At 37.4% G+C, this 15,776-nt stretch overlaps 1 protein-coding gene across 1 annotated transcript; it reads right to left on the reverse strand.

Moving 5' to 3' along the window:
* Nucleotides 1-1,377: 1,377 nt before the first annotated feature.
* LOC131644124 (uncharacterized) lies at nt 1,378-3,367 on the reverse strand. The gene is made up of 4 exons (XM_058914538.1): nt 2,290-3,367; nt 1,991-2,037; nt 1,785-1,877; nt 1,378-1,561 (listed from the first exon to the last, which is right to left on the reverse strand). Exons 1-4 carry the CDS (start codon nt 2,404-2,406, stop codon nt 1,378-1,380), a joined length of 441 nt encoding a protein of 146 aa, XP_058770521.1. The 5' UTR covers nt 2,407-3,367.
* Between the last annotated feature and the right edge of the window lie 12,409 nt (nt 3,368-15,776).

The raw sequence follows: 15,776 nt of genomic DNA on the forward strand, positions 1-15,776 counted from the left end.
TGTTTTAAATAAAGCTATAGTGATGAGATGTACCATGCAGATAAGATTTGAAAATCATGTAAATGGCAACTCTTAGCATAGGATAACAGTTTGGTTGGCTAGAATTTCCTGAATCCCTTTGGAATCGATTGTTTAAGAATTTATAAAAAGTTTATTTTATTCCAGAAAAAAGCACATTAAACATTAAAAAAAAATTCATATCAATTCATTGAATATTTTTAAAACTAATATATATATAATATAATTTAATAAAATAATAATTAAGTACCATAATTTTGTTCGAGTAATGATTTTTTATATAAAAAATTGCATGTTATTTGATTTTAATTTAAACTAATGAGTTGGACTAATTTTAAACTAATTAGTTAAACTGAGTCATTTATAAATTTTAATTGAAATGCAAAATCGATAAATATTGCGTTTTGGTTAGATCATATGATCAAATGTCATTATATGTAATTGTTTCTTTGTGATCAAGAAACACAGAAGGGTAGAAAAGATGATAAAATAAGAAGAACAACAAGGATTGGTTATAACTGTAATTCTTTAATTTCTCTTTGAAACAAGATTACAAGTGTTACAAGAATAACAAATAACCCTCTCACCCTAAATTAGGATTTGCAGTAGGCAATGATGAGAGACTAGTATGCTATTTATAATAAACGTAACATACTAAACTAATGGGCTTTTTCATAAATATCCATTACGAGTTAACTTAGTATAATTTAACTGCTTTCTATATGATGAGAGACTAGGATTCTTGAGATAAGCATAATTTTGACTGCTTTCTATCTCTTCGAGCGTCAATCCCAAGAATCCTGGATGCAGCTCTCTGATCCTTCATATCGCACTAGTGCAGAAAGTACTTTTTACATCGGGCGAAAAGTACTTTTTACATCGGGTCCAAGCCCGATGTAAAGCTAGGCGATGTAATAAGTCATAGACATTTTACATCGGGCCAAGGCCCGATGTGAAAAATTAACATACCACATCGGTTAAATTCAGATGTCTGATGTGAAAAATAATGCAATTTTTTTATAAAAAAATATATACGCCATATTTTACATCGGTTGTCCTGTCCGCCCGATGTAATAGATAGTTCTTACATCGGTTTTCCACTTTGCCCGATGTAATAGATAAGTTTTTACATCGGTTTTCCATTTTGCCCGATGTAATATGTTTTCTGCTTTTAAAAATAGAAAACATATTACATCGGGCGGACAGGACCACATTTAGGTTGCTATTTTCATATTTTTCTAACCAGTGAAGAGTAATTTCTTTACACCAAATAGCTAGGATACACATATATATTCTTCAAAATGAACAATTAATTTACAAAAGTATTAATCACACAAGTGTATAAAATTATAAGGAAGTTTACACACGGACAAAACAAGTGAAACGATACAAAAATATCCAACTGTTTATAAGTCCTTTCCCACACTTGAAAAATACCAACCTACAATCCACAAGAAAAATTCCCACTGTCCATAAGGAGCACTCCGTTAGTCTAACTCTTGCAAGAGTTAGTTTGTCTTTAATTCCCAACTCTTTCCACCACCTAAGAAAATCAAATAAAATTTCTATAAATAACATTCTCCAGACATATTGTTTATATTATTGTATAGTCTAAGAGTTCAACTTTGCCAATTTCAAAAGAGCTGGTATTTGGTGAGTGACTCTTTGAAATCACCACTCTTGTCCAAAAAAAAGTTCTGAATATGTCTACAAATGCAATCAAGGTATCACATTAATCAAAACATAAGAAAATTTAAGAGATATACATAGAATTCACCCAAGATGCTAGTAGAATGCTTCCCGGCTTCTTTTCACTTCTACAAACTTTTGGTCTTGTCATCTTTTTGTAAAGGTGGCAACTAACACCAACAACATGAAACATGATTAAGGTACGTGAAATTCAATCTAATAATTATAAATTATTTTGATGATATTACGAGGATAGATCATGAGAGAGATTAGTTAAAACTACCTTATCATTAAAAGCAACGGACTCTGTGATGTAGAACATGTCATTATCTTCACTCACTAAGTGCAAGGATATATATATATAAATATATATATATATATATATATATATATATATATATATATATATATATATATATATATATATATATATATATATATATATATATATTTATTGTGATTGAATGGAAACTTTGGTGAATAAAACAAAAAATATGTTATGATTGAATCTAAATAGAAACTATAGTCATGATGAAAGACTAGAATGGTGTTACAGAACCACTTATATGTAATGGTACTCACGGCAACGTGGTCCACTTTTCCTTCCAATTCGAACGAGCACATGCATGACCCTGAAGTTCTGCGGCCTACCACGAGATTAGCAGCATTTGTCGGTGATGCCAATTTATATCCTTCCATTAAAATTTGCCTATTTCATTTGGCATATTGGCACTTTTGATCGCGTCCAGATTCAGCAATACACTACATTAACTAATGCTCACCAATAAACCAATTAGATAATAAAACTAGACATAAAAAATTCAATGTCAGTATGCAAGCATCGAGTCACTACACCTTAATTGTCTGAATTTATATGCGGATGTCGGAAGTTTATAAGCAATTAAAGTAAATGAAATGGAAACTTAACTGAATTTATATGCGAATGCCGAGGTTCTCAGTTAAGACTGATTGAAGCACTTTAAATTCACTATGTTCCGAGTTTGATGACTATCGGCTCCATACATGCATCATTATCCTGTATCTAAGCATAACCTGTTACAAACAGGAATCAAGCTACCCCCAGTCCCAATTGTTGTTGAGATACGACTTACAATTATAGGCCTCGCAGGTGTGGCCGGAGGGTGCAGCCTGAAGCTCCATGACACAAATTGTTAATCCTAGCAATTGTTGTGCATCGTATGATGTCACTCTCATCTTTCAAAAAAGCTCCATATAATACATAGACACCTGAAAATCATGACTTTTTGAGTGCATCAGAATGGTTTCATCATTCACATGGATAAATTGAAAAACTAGATATATCCTTTCATATATATCTTCTTAGAAACACAAATCTTTTTAGAGAATTGAAAAAAATGATTTGTCCAATTCTGCAATCTCTAACAGCCCCACCATTAAACTCTATGCTATCTTAGAAGTTGTATCCGATATAATCGAAATGATGACAGGTTGTTTTCAGCCGTGGTTCCTTTAATGGCAGCGTCAATGGCTTGTGCAATAAATGGTTTAGAGCATGGTGGACAAGTTGGTATGGTGTTTGAAATGTACAGAAGCTGTGGTGGAGTTTTCAAGATGTTGGAAGAGAGTGTTGAAAGCAATCTTGAAGAGAATGATTTGGAAAAAAGAGAAAATGTAGAGATATTTGTTAAGTGCCAAATTGTAGTTATTTTGTGGATGTAAATAGTGGCACTTATCAATGCTTTTTGTTAATACCGTTTGAATAATTCCCCGTTTTTGTGTAAATACGTATACTTTGTGAATAGATGTATTTTCATACACTTTTATACCGTTTGATAGTTTTGTTGTATTTTTGTAGGTATTCTTGCGTTTTTGGAGCTTGGAGGAATAAAGTGTCGAAGACACGGCTGCGAGAGCAAAGAGGAAATAATTCTGTTGTTCTGGTGCAGGGCGCTTCGCGCGCTGTAGGGCGCGTCGCGCCCTCTTTGAGTTTGAAGAACATAGTCTGGCAGAAGTTAGGGCGCGTCGCGCCGGATTAGGGCGCTTCGCGCTCTAGGGCGGTTTGGTAAATTTATACAGGGCGCGTCGCACTGAAGTAGGGTGCGTCGCGCCCACTGCGAAACTCAGTTTTGTATAAATAGTTAATAACAGATTTTTTAGGTTTTTTATCACCTCTTCTTGACAAGTTGAGCTCTGATCCTTTTTTGGTAGTTTAGAGGCTTAGGAAACACCATTGGGTGCGACGTCATGTGGATTGATCATGGATCTGACTCGATTTCATTGTACCGGTGAGATCTTTCCGGTTCATCTTCTCTCTTCCCTTTGTTTCATTCCAATGGTGGGTGTTGTATGTATATTTCTACTCTTATTGTATGTATATTTGTGGATCTTGGGATCGTTTATATATTCGCTTTACAAATCATCATTGTTGTTGTTCTTGATCTTTTTGCTTAAATGCTCTGGATTTGTGTTGTTGCAGACATGGACACCATAGATCTTGATTAGGAATGATAACTGTTAGTTTCTGGGTTGCAGACATGGATTCAGGACTAACAATCGTAGTGGGTATCGAGTTTAATGCCTCCGTGTTGTTTGTGTCGGTGGAGAAATCGCTGATGTGAATAGTACGGTTGAGCTTTCGTCGGTGTTGCAAACATGGGCACCGATGTGGCATCTCGAGTGATGCCCGGTGATGTTGATGCGTATTGTGAGTGTCGAGCGATAGATCTTCAGATTTAAGTATTCGACGGGTAGAACGAAATGCAATTCCATAACTATTTCTCTTAGACTATTGAGATTGTTTATCTGCTTTTATTTACTTTTCCCGCATTTACTTTTCCGCACCCAAATCATGAAACTTAGAACGCGAGATAGTCGAACGGCAGTTCTTCTCACCAATCTCTATGGACACGATAAATCCCGGATGAATACTTCCAAATCTTTTGTTGCTTGCCGCTCTACCGCTCCAACAAAATGGCGCCGTTGCCGGGGATTGGTTGAGATTAATCGCATTGCGATGGTTTTATGTTTTAAGTTTCGTATAGTTTTGATTAAGTGTTTGGGCAGGTCATTTTCTTTAGGTTGCGTTTGAGGCGAAAGCATTGGCGTACCGCGAGGAAGTTTCTTACCATTCGCGAAACAATAAAGGCGTCGAGCTAACGACGTTAAACGAGCGCTTATTGGGAGGCACCCCAACGGTTTTATTTTTCTGTTTTTATGTAATTGAGTTGTGTAGGTGTTAAGTGGTGGCTCACTGGAAAATCTGTCTTTTTAGACTGGTCTGGTTTTTCTGGTGTAGCGCGCGTCGCGCGCTCATGGGTGCGTCGCGCGCTGGGTTGCTTTTGGCCAGTGACCTCTTTTTAACGGGTCACTCGGCTCGCCTTTTTCCCACTTACACCAAGGATTTATAGTATAGTATTCTATCGATTTATTTTTAATTCTTTTGTTTGTGTTTAGACTCAAATTTTGGCCCGATTACTTGGAGTCGCATTTGGTAATTCTTCGATTTTGATTGATTCAACATGCCGGTTGTGCGGTAATGATTGTTCAAATTTGTCCGTTGCAAGGTACTCGTTTATCGCTTTCTATAGCATAGCATGTTTAGGAGACTTTTCATTTGTACAATTTTCATACTATTCATTCTTTTTGCATAACTTGCTCATGACTTGAATCACAATTAGTTTCCCCTTTTTACCATAAATGTGAGGTGGCTTTCCATTGTGTATATATGTGAGTGACCGACATTTCTTGTTTTAACTGGATATTATTATGTTTAATCTTTCGTCTGTATCGATTTTGTGAATGCACGAAAGTGATCAAGGCACTTGTTTGATTTTGAGCACAACTACCATAAGCCAAATGTCATTTTACCTTGTGAGTGTGTGACCATTCGTACCCCCTTTGAGCCTTTTTGTCATTGTCCATTTTGTTTTTGAACTTGAGACATAGTTCACCCTTTTTGATGGATTTTGATTATCTTTGTTTTCTTGACCTTAACTATGATGTTTAGTTGGATTTTTACCTTGCCTTAGAAAGTAGGGAGTATTCACTTTATGTTATGGTTGAATTCAAGTTGGGGAGAAGGTGTTTGCCTCTTTATGTTGTGATTGATGTGAGGTTAAGAAAAGAAAAAGAAAAAGAAAAAAAAAAGTGAGAAAGAAAGAAAAGAAAAAGAAAGAAAAAAAGAGAAAAGCTTGAAAAAGAAAAGAACAAAAAGAGTTTTGAATAAGAGTGTGCTAATAAGTTTTGTGTTTGGTGTGAAATTTGTGATGAAGAGAAAAGTTGGATTGAAATTGTATTGTTTGAAACTTTGTGGAAGTAATTACTCCCTTAGGTTTAGGCAAGTTTTTGTTTCGATTAGCTTTAGGACTTATCACTTGTTTGTTAACCGAGCCACATTACAACCTTGAAAGCCCTTGTGATTCGTGTCGTTCAATTTCAATACTATTTTTAGATAAACGCATAATTTTGTCTTTTGTTTGCAAGATTGTTGGATGAGTGTTCAAAGTCCTCACCTTTCGGTGTTTTTCATCTACCGATGAGTTTGTGCTAGGCGTGATTCGTGATTGAGCATGTTTTGTTTAGAATGTTTTTTTTTTTTTTTTTTTTTTTTTTTTTTTTTTTTTTTTTTTTTTTTTTTTTTTTTTTTTTTTTTTTTTTTTTTTTTTTTTTTTTTTTTTTTTTTTTTTTTTTTTTTTTTTTTTTTTTTTTTTTTTTTTTTTTTTTTTTTTTTTTTTTTTTTTTTTTTTTTTTTTTTTTTTTTTTTTTTTTTTTTTTTTTTTTTTTTTTTTTTTTTTTTTTTTTTTTTTTTTTTTTTTTTTTTTTTTTTTTTTTTTTTTTTTTTTTTTTTTTTTTTTTTTTTTTTTTTTTTTTTTTTTTTTTTTTTTTTTTTTTTTTTGTGTAAATACGTATACTTTGTGAATAGATGTATTTTCATACACTTTTATACCGTTTGATAGTTTTGTTGTATTTTTGTAGGTATTCTTGCGTTTTTGGAGCTTGGAGGAATAAAGTGTCGAAGACACGGCTGCGAGAGCAAAGAGGAAATAATTCTGCTGTTCTGGTGCAGGGCGCTTCGCGCGCTGTAGGGCGCGTCGCGCCCTCTTTGAGTTTGAAGAACATAGTCTGGCAGAAGTTAGGGCGCGTCGCGCCGGATTAGGGCGCTTCGCGCTCTAGGGCGGTTTGGTAAATTTATACAGGGCGCGTCGCACTGAAGTAGGGCGCGTCGCGCCCACTGCGAAACTCAGTTTTGTATAAATAGTTAATAACAGATTTTTTAGGTTTTTTATCACCTCTTCTTGACAAGTTGAGCTCTGATCCTTTTTTGGTAGTTTAGAGGCTTAGGAAACACCATTGGGTGCGACGTCATGTGGATTGATCATGGATCTGACTCGATTTCATTGTACCGGTGAGATCTTTCCGGTTCATCTTCTCTCTTCCCTTTGTTTCATTCCAATGGTGGGTGTTGTATGTATATTTCTACTCTTATTGTATGTATATTTGTGGATCTTGGGATCGTTTATATATTCGCTTTACAAATCATCATTGTTGTTGTTCTTGATCTTTTTGCTTAAATGCTCTGGATTTGTGTTGTTGCAGACATGGACACCATAGATCTTGATTAGGAATGATAACTGTTAGTTTCTGGGTTGCAGACATGGATTCAGGACTAACAATCGTAGTGGGTGTCATACCCCAAATTTGTCCTACCCTTCCATTTTTGTCTGGCTTAGGCTCATGCATTTCATAGTCTCATGTACATACCTCCATAGGCCATTAATATAACATGCATCATTAATCAATAAAATTGACATGGGATCGAGGTCGTAGATAGAGCTGAGGTCTCATATGGCTTGAAGTTCATACTTCATGCAGGCTTGTTTCTATTGAGGTTTTCAACTAATAGTGGAGTAAGGTTCATTTTGTTGTGCTTGTGTCAACTGGCGGATTTTCAGGGTTGTTCCTATGATCATCTTACTGTTAGGGTTTCATTCGGTTCATCTTCAAAGTTTGGTTCAACAGATTATTCGGAATACAAGCTATTTGTATGAGGCTTCATTAAAAGGGCGTGAATTCGTTCATGTGAAGGTCGTATTAGGCTATTTTGAATTGAAAGACATTTGGCAAAATTCCGACTCTTGGTCAAAGTCAACCATGGACGGCCAACTTTGTTTCCGAAGTTCATAATGAATTGTCTCGGGCTTTTATTTTATGATAAATATTCAAGTTGCAAACCAAAAGAGTCAACAGTGAAAGTGGGTGCCCAAAAGCGATCTTCTTGATATTCAAAGCTTTATTCTAACAAGTTCAACACCGAAATTCTTCCCATCCATATTCTCCTGGAATCGATATTAAGATGGGATTAAATAAAGCCATGGAGGATTTATGATCGAACAAGGTTACATGACTATTAGCTCCATTGGTATTTATATATTTTTGCAACAAAAAAGGAGATAAGGAGGTATCATACATCTGACTCATCATTACATATAACCGTGCAAGCAACAAACCCATTGCAAAAAGAGTATAAAAAAAAGTTACACAAAAATCTAAGTTTCTAGCCATCTCTATACTAATCCACTTGTCAATATGCCTTCATGTCGAAGTCTTTGAACCAAGCTGCCACCGCCACGATTCCGTCTTCATCATCTTGATTCCATGGTCATCTTGCCTAAATTGCCAAGCCATGCTTCAATTTCATTTGCAGCCAGTCACAATCTCTAGCCTGCATATGTTCAAAACAAAAAGGAGCCAGAATAAATCACAACAACCAAGCTAGCAGAACTTTGTGTCATAACAGCACAGCCAGTTTCCTGACGGCCCTAACAGTTACTAGCAATTTCTAACTTTACACAAAAATAGCATAACCATATACCTTTCAAAAACCAGTCCCTGCATTGTGTATATATAAACCAAAATTCAGCCCCATTCCTTTTATTCTAAACATTCAACCATGCACATCAAACCAAAACCTGCTGTTACATTCAACAAGCAATAACATTCAGCATCATTCAAAGCTACATTCATACAGGTACACCCCCGCCAAAAAAATCTTGCAAGCCAAATTTCAAACAGCCCTGCATCATTTTAACAGCAGTTTTAACACACAGTTCACCCACACATACATACATACATAATCCATCTTGTACACATACATAGCCAACCAAATTAGTCAATCTCAATAAGTCCTATGCAGCAGCATACACTAACTTACCTCATAACCATTAGTAACAATTCACACATACCTGTTTCTAACTGATCTCCAAACAGAAACATAATCGAAAACAGGACTTAACCAATCACAACAGAAAACCTATTCACCCTAACTAACACATTCCGAACCACAAATTTACCAACATCCATTCAATCACACCAATTGAAAAAACTACAAAAACTAATCATATATTTCCCACAGCAGTATAAACCTACCATATACATAACAAAACCAGTTCACACACCTAAACACAATTATCCAACTAACTTTCCATAACTAACTCCTAACTCCCTAACTGTCACTGGTAACTAACTTCTAACATCAAATAACAACTTTTAACAAACTTCTAACCGACCTCAATCTCACCCTTAATCTTCTAACTGTCTCTCATTGATCCTATGGCTTAAACACTCCAATCTGTAACAGAAATCAGTTCCCTCAATCTATATAAACAGTCATCATCATCCTCACTTGTTTACACGCCATTCTCACACTTCACTCATCATTATCTTCATCTCTCCCAATCATCTTCTTCATCACTCTCACATTCTTCTATCATCCATCCTCAATCTCACGCCACCATTCTTCTTCATCCTCTCCCTCAATTCACTCTGCAACAAAACCTTCTTCACCCTCCCTCTCACTAGAGCTCCTTCGACATACCTCTTGAAGCCTCGCATCGAAGCTTCGACGAGGTAGAGCTAAGCCTCACGCATCTTCCCCATCGAATTCTCTCCGGTACTCAACAATTCAACAGCGATAACTATCCACTCTCTCGCTAATTCTCACTCAATAGTTCGCAAGAATCGGAAAAGAAGAAGAAGAGAAAATCGGAAAACAAGAAGAGGAGCAGGGGGTATGCGTACGCAAGGAGAAGAAGAACAAGGACGATACCTGGCTTGAAGCTTTCCTCGCGTATTTCAGAGGCGCCGGACGGTTCTCCAGCAGGTAAGGCGCTCTTCAATCTTTCTTCGATTTTCTCGACGCTATGTGATTGATTTGTGTTCTCTGATCATTTCCCCTAAGCTTTCGCGCCTTGATTCTTCTTATGCACCGTTGAATTTCGGTTTGAACTAGCTAGGGTTTCTGAACTTAGGCTCTCTAGTTCCGCCAATCGGTGTGGCTATCTGTGAATTCATGGTTAGATTAGCATCTAGGAGTAGATTTTGGTTAAGATATGTAGAGGAGGTTGTGGGATTCGAGGTGTTTGGTGGCGGCGACGGCGGTAGTGTTCGCCGGAGATCGTATCAAGGAGAGAAAGGCTTTGAGAAGCTGAATAGTCACTAACGTAGAACCCTGAAATCCCTTTTTGTTTTTAGTTTTATTTTTTTAATTCTTCTTTTTTTGTAAAATAAAATCTGAATAAACAATGGGGAATGGATCAACAATATTGGGCCATCGAATTGATATTCACACCCCCCTGAGCCCATAATACCTTTTGACAAACCTGAAAACTCAACAAAAACTCATTGGGCCTTGCAGTCACAAAATTGCTGTCTACACACCCCTAGGCCCACGCCCTCTCTTTTTGGGCATGTTATCAAATAAAAACGCTGCTTGGGCCTGTTTCCTTTGGGCTCAGCGCCTCATTGCTTCCAGCATCATCATTCTGATTTCACACCTCCCTGTTTCACTTAATTGATAGTTTTCTTAGGTTTTCCTACTTAGTTTTTTTTGCTACTTTTTTTTAGGTAATAAAATGACATAAAAACCTCATAAAAAAAATACTAGTTTAGGCTTAGTTAGAATTTAGGTTAGTATATTTTAGGTTTGAATTAGAATTCCCTTAACACAATCAAACTCATAAAAATAGTAGTTTTTTTTTAGTTTAATTTTGCACTAATACTTGAATCATCATCTCTATATCTCTGTACCATTTCCATGTTATTCTTTGTATAATCGTTGTGTGATTTCGTTACTTGTCTTTGGCCTTATCTTAGGCCTACTTTGACACCATTTTAATTCCCATGTATAGACAACTTAGACTAGAATTTAGAGATAGTTCCCTTCTTTCATTCTTTTTCTTTTCAACTTTTAAAATACTTAATAAAAATCGACGAAGATCATACCGTTGCTGTATTTCATGGTAGGAAAGAAACGATTGAGGCGTAGGCCTCGATGTATGTTCTTTCCTACTTAACGGAGAAGAAATGATTGAGGTGTGAAGCCTCGGTGTATTTCTTAACCGTTATTTAGAGAAACGATTGTGGCGTAGGCCTCGATGTGCATTCTCTAAATATTCATAAAAAACTCTTTTTGTATCTCTTTCACTTAGCGGAGAAGAAATGATTGAGGTGTGAAGCCTCGATGTATTTCTTAACCGTTATTTAGAGAAACGATTGTGGCGTAGGCCTCGATGTGCGTTCTCTAAATATTCAAAAACAAACAAAAGACTCTTTTGGTATGATCTAAGTCACAAATTAAAATCCCCATAAAAAACACCAACCAAAAACACTTCAAAAAACCTAATAAATGTTCAGACTTAAAACAAAAGTAAGGAAGTGATGCGAGACCTTGTAGTGGGTTCTCGTCATCACGGAATTACCCTAAAAGACATAAACCAATCATTTCTTTTTCTTTTACCTAAGGGCACCGTTATCTCCGCTCCATTGCATCCTAGGCTGTCCCCTTGTGCAAGAGCGTGAGCGTTAACGCCGCCCAACTAAAAAACACAAAAACAAACAGAAAATCGTGAGCCGAGCTACGGTAACTCTGATTCCTGAAAAGGATACGTAGGCAGCGGGGTAGGGCCCGTGCGAGTACAATTCTTTCTTTTCCCTACATTTTGCATTCATTTCGCATTTAGACATAGACATAGTTATACACCCTTTAGATAGAAACAAACATAGGTGGATACCATCGAGTACGATGGGCGCGAGGGGTGCTAATACCTTCCCCTTGCGTAACCGACTCCCGTACCTTGATTCTCTGGTCGCAAGACCCTGTTCCTTGCCTTTTTAGGTTTTCTGATATTCCTTTCCCTTATGGGATAAATATATTGGTGGCGACTCTGTTCATTTTTCGCGAGCGTGCGACAGCTGGCGACTCTGCTGGGGATGTTGCTAGACCTGTTGCTGGTCCATCCTTAGCGAGTCGATCCTAGCCTGCGTTTGTTTGTTTATTTACTGGGTGTTTATTTGTTTTTATGTCTATACCTTGTATATATGCTTGCATGTTTAGTTTTCTGCTTGCATATCATGTTTATTTCTGTTTGCACATCATGCATATGGATTATATTCTGTGTTCCTTGGGGTCTTCTGTTCTGTTTTGCAGGTTGGGTGGGATGTTCTATGAGGTAAAAGGCCCAATACCCAGGCCAGAGTGACACATAGGATACCTAGGATAGAGTGGATAGTCATGACGCCAACAGAATGTCAGGTTCTGTTGATTGCGATCATGAGACCCACGCCCAGTCGAGGTCCAAATGGGGTATCATTGTTGGCATGTAGATGCAACAACATTGGTGCCTCAGGAGGACTGATAACGCTGGTTGCCATTTTGACCCTACCTTGACCTAGATTCACCTGTGAGTGGGGTGGGATATACATGACAGGTACCGTTGGTGACTATTCTGTTCTGTTGGTGGCTATTGGTTTTCCTGGTATTCGAAAAGGTGTCGGACCTTTGATCCTGTGACATTTGACCTGTATAAGTTATTCAGAGGATTGTACGGTGGTTACTAAGCTTATATGGACCGTGGATCCCATGCTTTTGCATTGCATAACATCATTGCTTTGTCCACTCCATTTATGAAAGATCCTAAAGTCTATTTCCAAAAAAAAAGAGAAAAGAAAAGAAAAGAAAAGATATGTAAAAGAAAAGGAAATAGAAAAGCAAAAAAGAAAAGAAAAAGATTTTATACAAAAAAAAAAGAAAGAGAAGCTTTGATTCCAAAAAAGAAAAACAAAAGTGCGAAAAGACTTTAGGATCTCTCATAAACAAAACATGCATTCATACTATCATGCATTTCATGGTTCTCTCAGATATTTATGGGACCCTTTCTCTTCAGATTTCTAGATCAACAACAAATTTGACTTCCCACCGCCACAACTCCAAGATCAACTATGAAACAACTCCGTGAGGAAATGGATGAGATGAAGGAACAAATGGGTCATCTTATGTTGGAGATGCGAGACTTGATCCGTAATCAGGATGCACTAAAAGAGGAGAATAGTCAGTTGAAGACTCAATTGAGCTTGGTCATGGAAGTTCTGAAGACGGTATTAAGGAAGGAAGGGGATGTTGTTCCTACTGCGGCAACAGAAGTTGTTGATCCCTTCTCTTCAGTAGGATCCCTCCCCACTCATGGAACACCCCAGGAAGTTCCTCCTCAACTCCATGTGCCATTACCTCCATGCCAATCTGTTCTTCAAGGAGGCCAAATGTGTGGGAAAAAGCCTAAGATACCTCAGAGAATTCTCGATCCTATCCCGATGCCTTACGCTCAGTTACTTCCCCGTTTGTTGGAGCTTCAGTTGGTTGAGCTACGAGAATTGGCTACGCCTGAAAAGCTTCCCCCCAACTTTGATGCCAATGCTCGATGCGAGTTCCATTCTGGGGCACCTGGTCATGATGTTGAGCATTGTAGGGCGCTGAAACATCAAGTTCAAGATCTCATTGATTCAAAAGTGATTTTGTTCACCCCCGAGGGTATGCTTGTTCGAGGAAATGGGTTTCCGACTGCGGTGGAAGAAAAGGTTGGTTCATACTTCTATGTCAGACCTACTTCAAATCAGAAGCATAATGCACCATCTTGGGTTCCAGGTTTCCCACCTCATCAGTCTCCATTTGTTTCACAGCCAGGTCAAAAGAGGAAGACACCTGAACAGAATGGGTATTGGAATCATTGCCATCAGCAGGGTCCACAAATGCCAAGGAGACCACCAAGAAGAATTGACCCAATTCCTATGACCTATGGTCAGCTGCTTTCTCATTTGCTCAAGGATTCTTTGGTCCAATTAAGGGAGTTTAAGCCCCCTCCAATACCAATTCCTCAAGGATATGACTTAAATGCAAGGTGTGAGTATCATTCTGGGACATCTGGACATTCAACTGAGGATTGTAGTATTTTGAAACACAAAGTCCAAGATCTCATTGACTCCAAAGTAATATCATTCACTCCAAATGGCCTGCGCATAAAACGAAGAGTTCACGCATAAGTGAATGCCCGTATTCCAGAAAGTATCACAAAAAAAAAAAGAAGAATAAGCCCAAATGGAGTCAAGGCTCCTCAACATTGGCAATCATCACTTCATTTCCGTATTCTCACTTCAGTATTCCCTATTTTGGTTGAAAACTACTTCCTTGTCTGAGTTGGTTGGTATGATAATAATAAAAGCACCACAAATTCTCGAGCAACTTTGTCATAATCTTTTCCAAAAAAAGGGAAATCAATAATGTTTTGTAGAAGCGTCTCAAGGTTCTTATGCTCAGTTGTATCCGTGGAGGTTGGTGTTTCAGTTGGTGTTTGATCTCTTTGCAACAAATAGCTTCTCTAAGTTTGGTGACTACACAAGGTTCCTCCATGTTTAATGGTAAATACTTCTTCAATGAATATGCTTGGGGCTCCCGCACGAGGGATAAGCAAGACGCACTCTTATCTTGAGCATTGCATTATTCGCATTGCTCGAATCCCTAAAAGCATTACGAATTCTTGGGTGACTTCGTAAGAATCTTCTTCCATGTGATAATCAAGAGTATTCTACACAATGCTCCTGATTCTCAAGGTCTTCTTCACCACAAGTTCTCAGTTTGATGACCATGCAAGGTTCCTCCACTTTCGATAATGAATACTTCTACAACATCTATGCTTGGGGCTCCCGCACGAGGGATAAGCAAGACGTACTCTTATCTTGAGCATTGCACCACCCGCATTGCTCGAATCCCTAAAGTAAGGCAAAATTGACAACTTTTGGGCGACTTCGTTGGAGTTTTCCTCTGAAGTAATCTGAAGTGTTTGGAAGGAACACATGATAATACTAATTGACTACCCTGCTGGAGCACAAAAGTCATTCAACTGAAGATTGTGTGTCGTTCATTCCAAGAGGTTCATGCATAAGTTGAAGTTCCTATGAGGTCTCAAAACTGCAAGAAGTATTCAAGATCAATAAGTCCAGACGGAGTCAAGTCTCCTCAACAATGGCATCCATTTAGTTTCGTTATTGCATTCTCATTTGTAACATTTCGTTGTTTGTTTAAGCATTGCTAGCATGTAAAAACTTGTTAATTTCTGAATGAAAATCATAATACATTGTCTATGTTTGTCTTGAAGTAATCCGTTCGTTATCACTCATAAAATGTTTTGGCATTACGATACCAACTTTATTAATTGCTGTGCTGAGGCAAAAAAAGCTGAGGGAGAATGATGAAAGATAAAAATACAAAAATCTCTAATCATGTGTTTTTGAATAAAACCCTACTGAGGATGTACAGGCATTGTTTCTAATCCCCAAACACCGTAGGAATAAGGGAGATAGACCCTCGATAACCCCTTTGAGCCTTGAAGTAGGAGTTTCTTTTCTAATCATAAAAGACCCTTATTTTAACCTTGGGGCGGGGTAGTGTTCATTTAACTTGATCGAGTGTTCAAAACTCACCAAAAGGGTGTGCATCTAAGGATACAACAATGGTTACCCTTCAAAAGGTTGAGGAATGTCAAAACCGCAATGGTTATCTTTATTCCATCAAAAGATCCCAAAAGAGGATCAAAACCACAATGGTTATTCCTCATCAATCAAGGACTCAGGCAGTCGCAATCACTTTCAACAAATCAGAGATTCAAGATCACACAACCTTGTTCAAAAAAAAAGAGAAAAAGAAGAGCCCGCTAAGTCAACAACTTGAAAACAAGTGACTTAGGCAAAAGTTAGGGCATCCC

The sequence above is a fragment of the Vicia villosa genome, linkage group LG1 (genome assembly GCF_029867415.1).
Source record: "Vicia villosa cultivar HV-30 ecotype Madison, WI linkage group LG1, Vvil1.0, whole genome shotgun sequence".
NCBI lineage: Eukaryota > Viridiplantae > Streptophyta > Magnoliopsida > Fabales > Fabaceae > Vicia > Vicia villosa.

Excerpts from the sequence above, each read along its gene's own strand:
- LOC131644124 (XM_058914538.1), bottom strand. The coding sequence starts at position 2,406 with ATGGAAGGATATAAATTGGCATCACCGACAAATGCTGCTAATCTCGTG. Across the intron at positions 2,038-2,289 it reads GAAAAGTGGACCACGTTGCC|ATAATGACATGTTCTACATC; the intron begins GTGAGTACCATT and ends TAGTGAGTGAAG. Across the intron at positions 1,562-1,784 it reads GCATCTTGGGTGAATTCTAT|GTGGTGGAAAGAGTTGGGAA; the intron begins GTATATCTCTTA and ends TGATTTTCTTAG.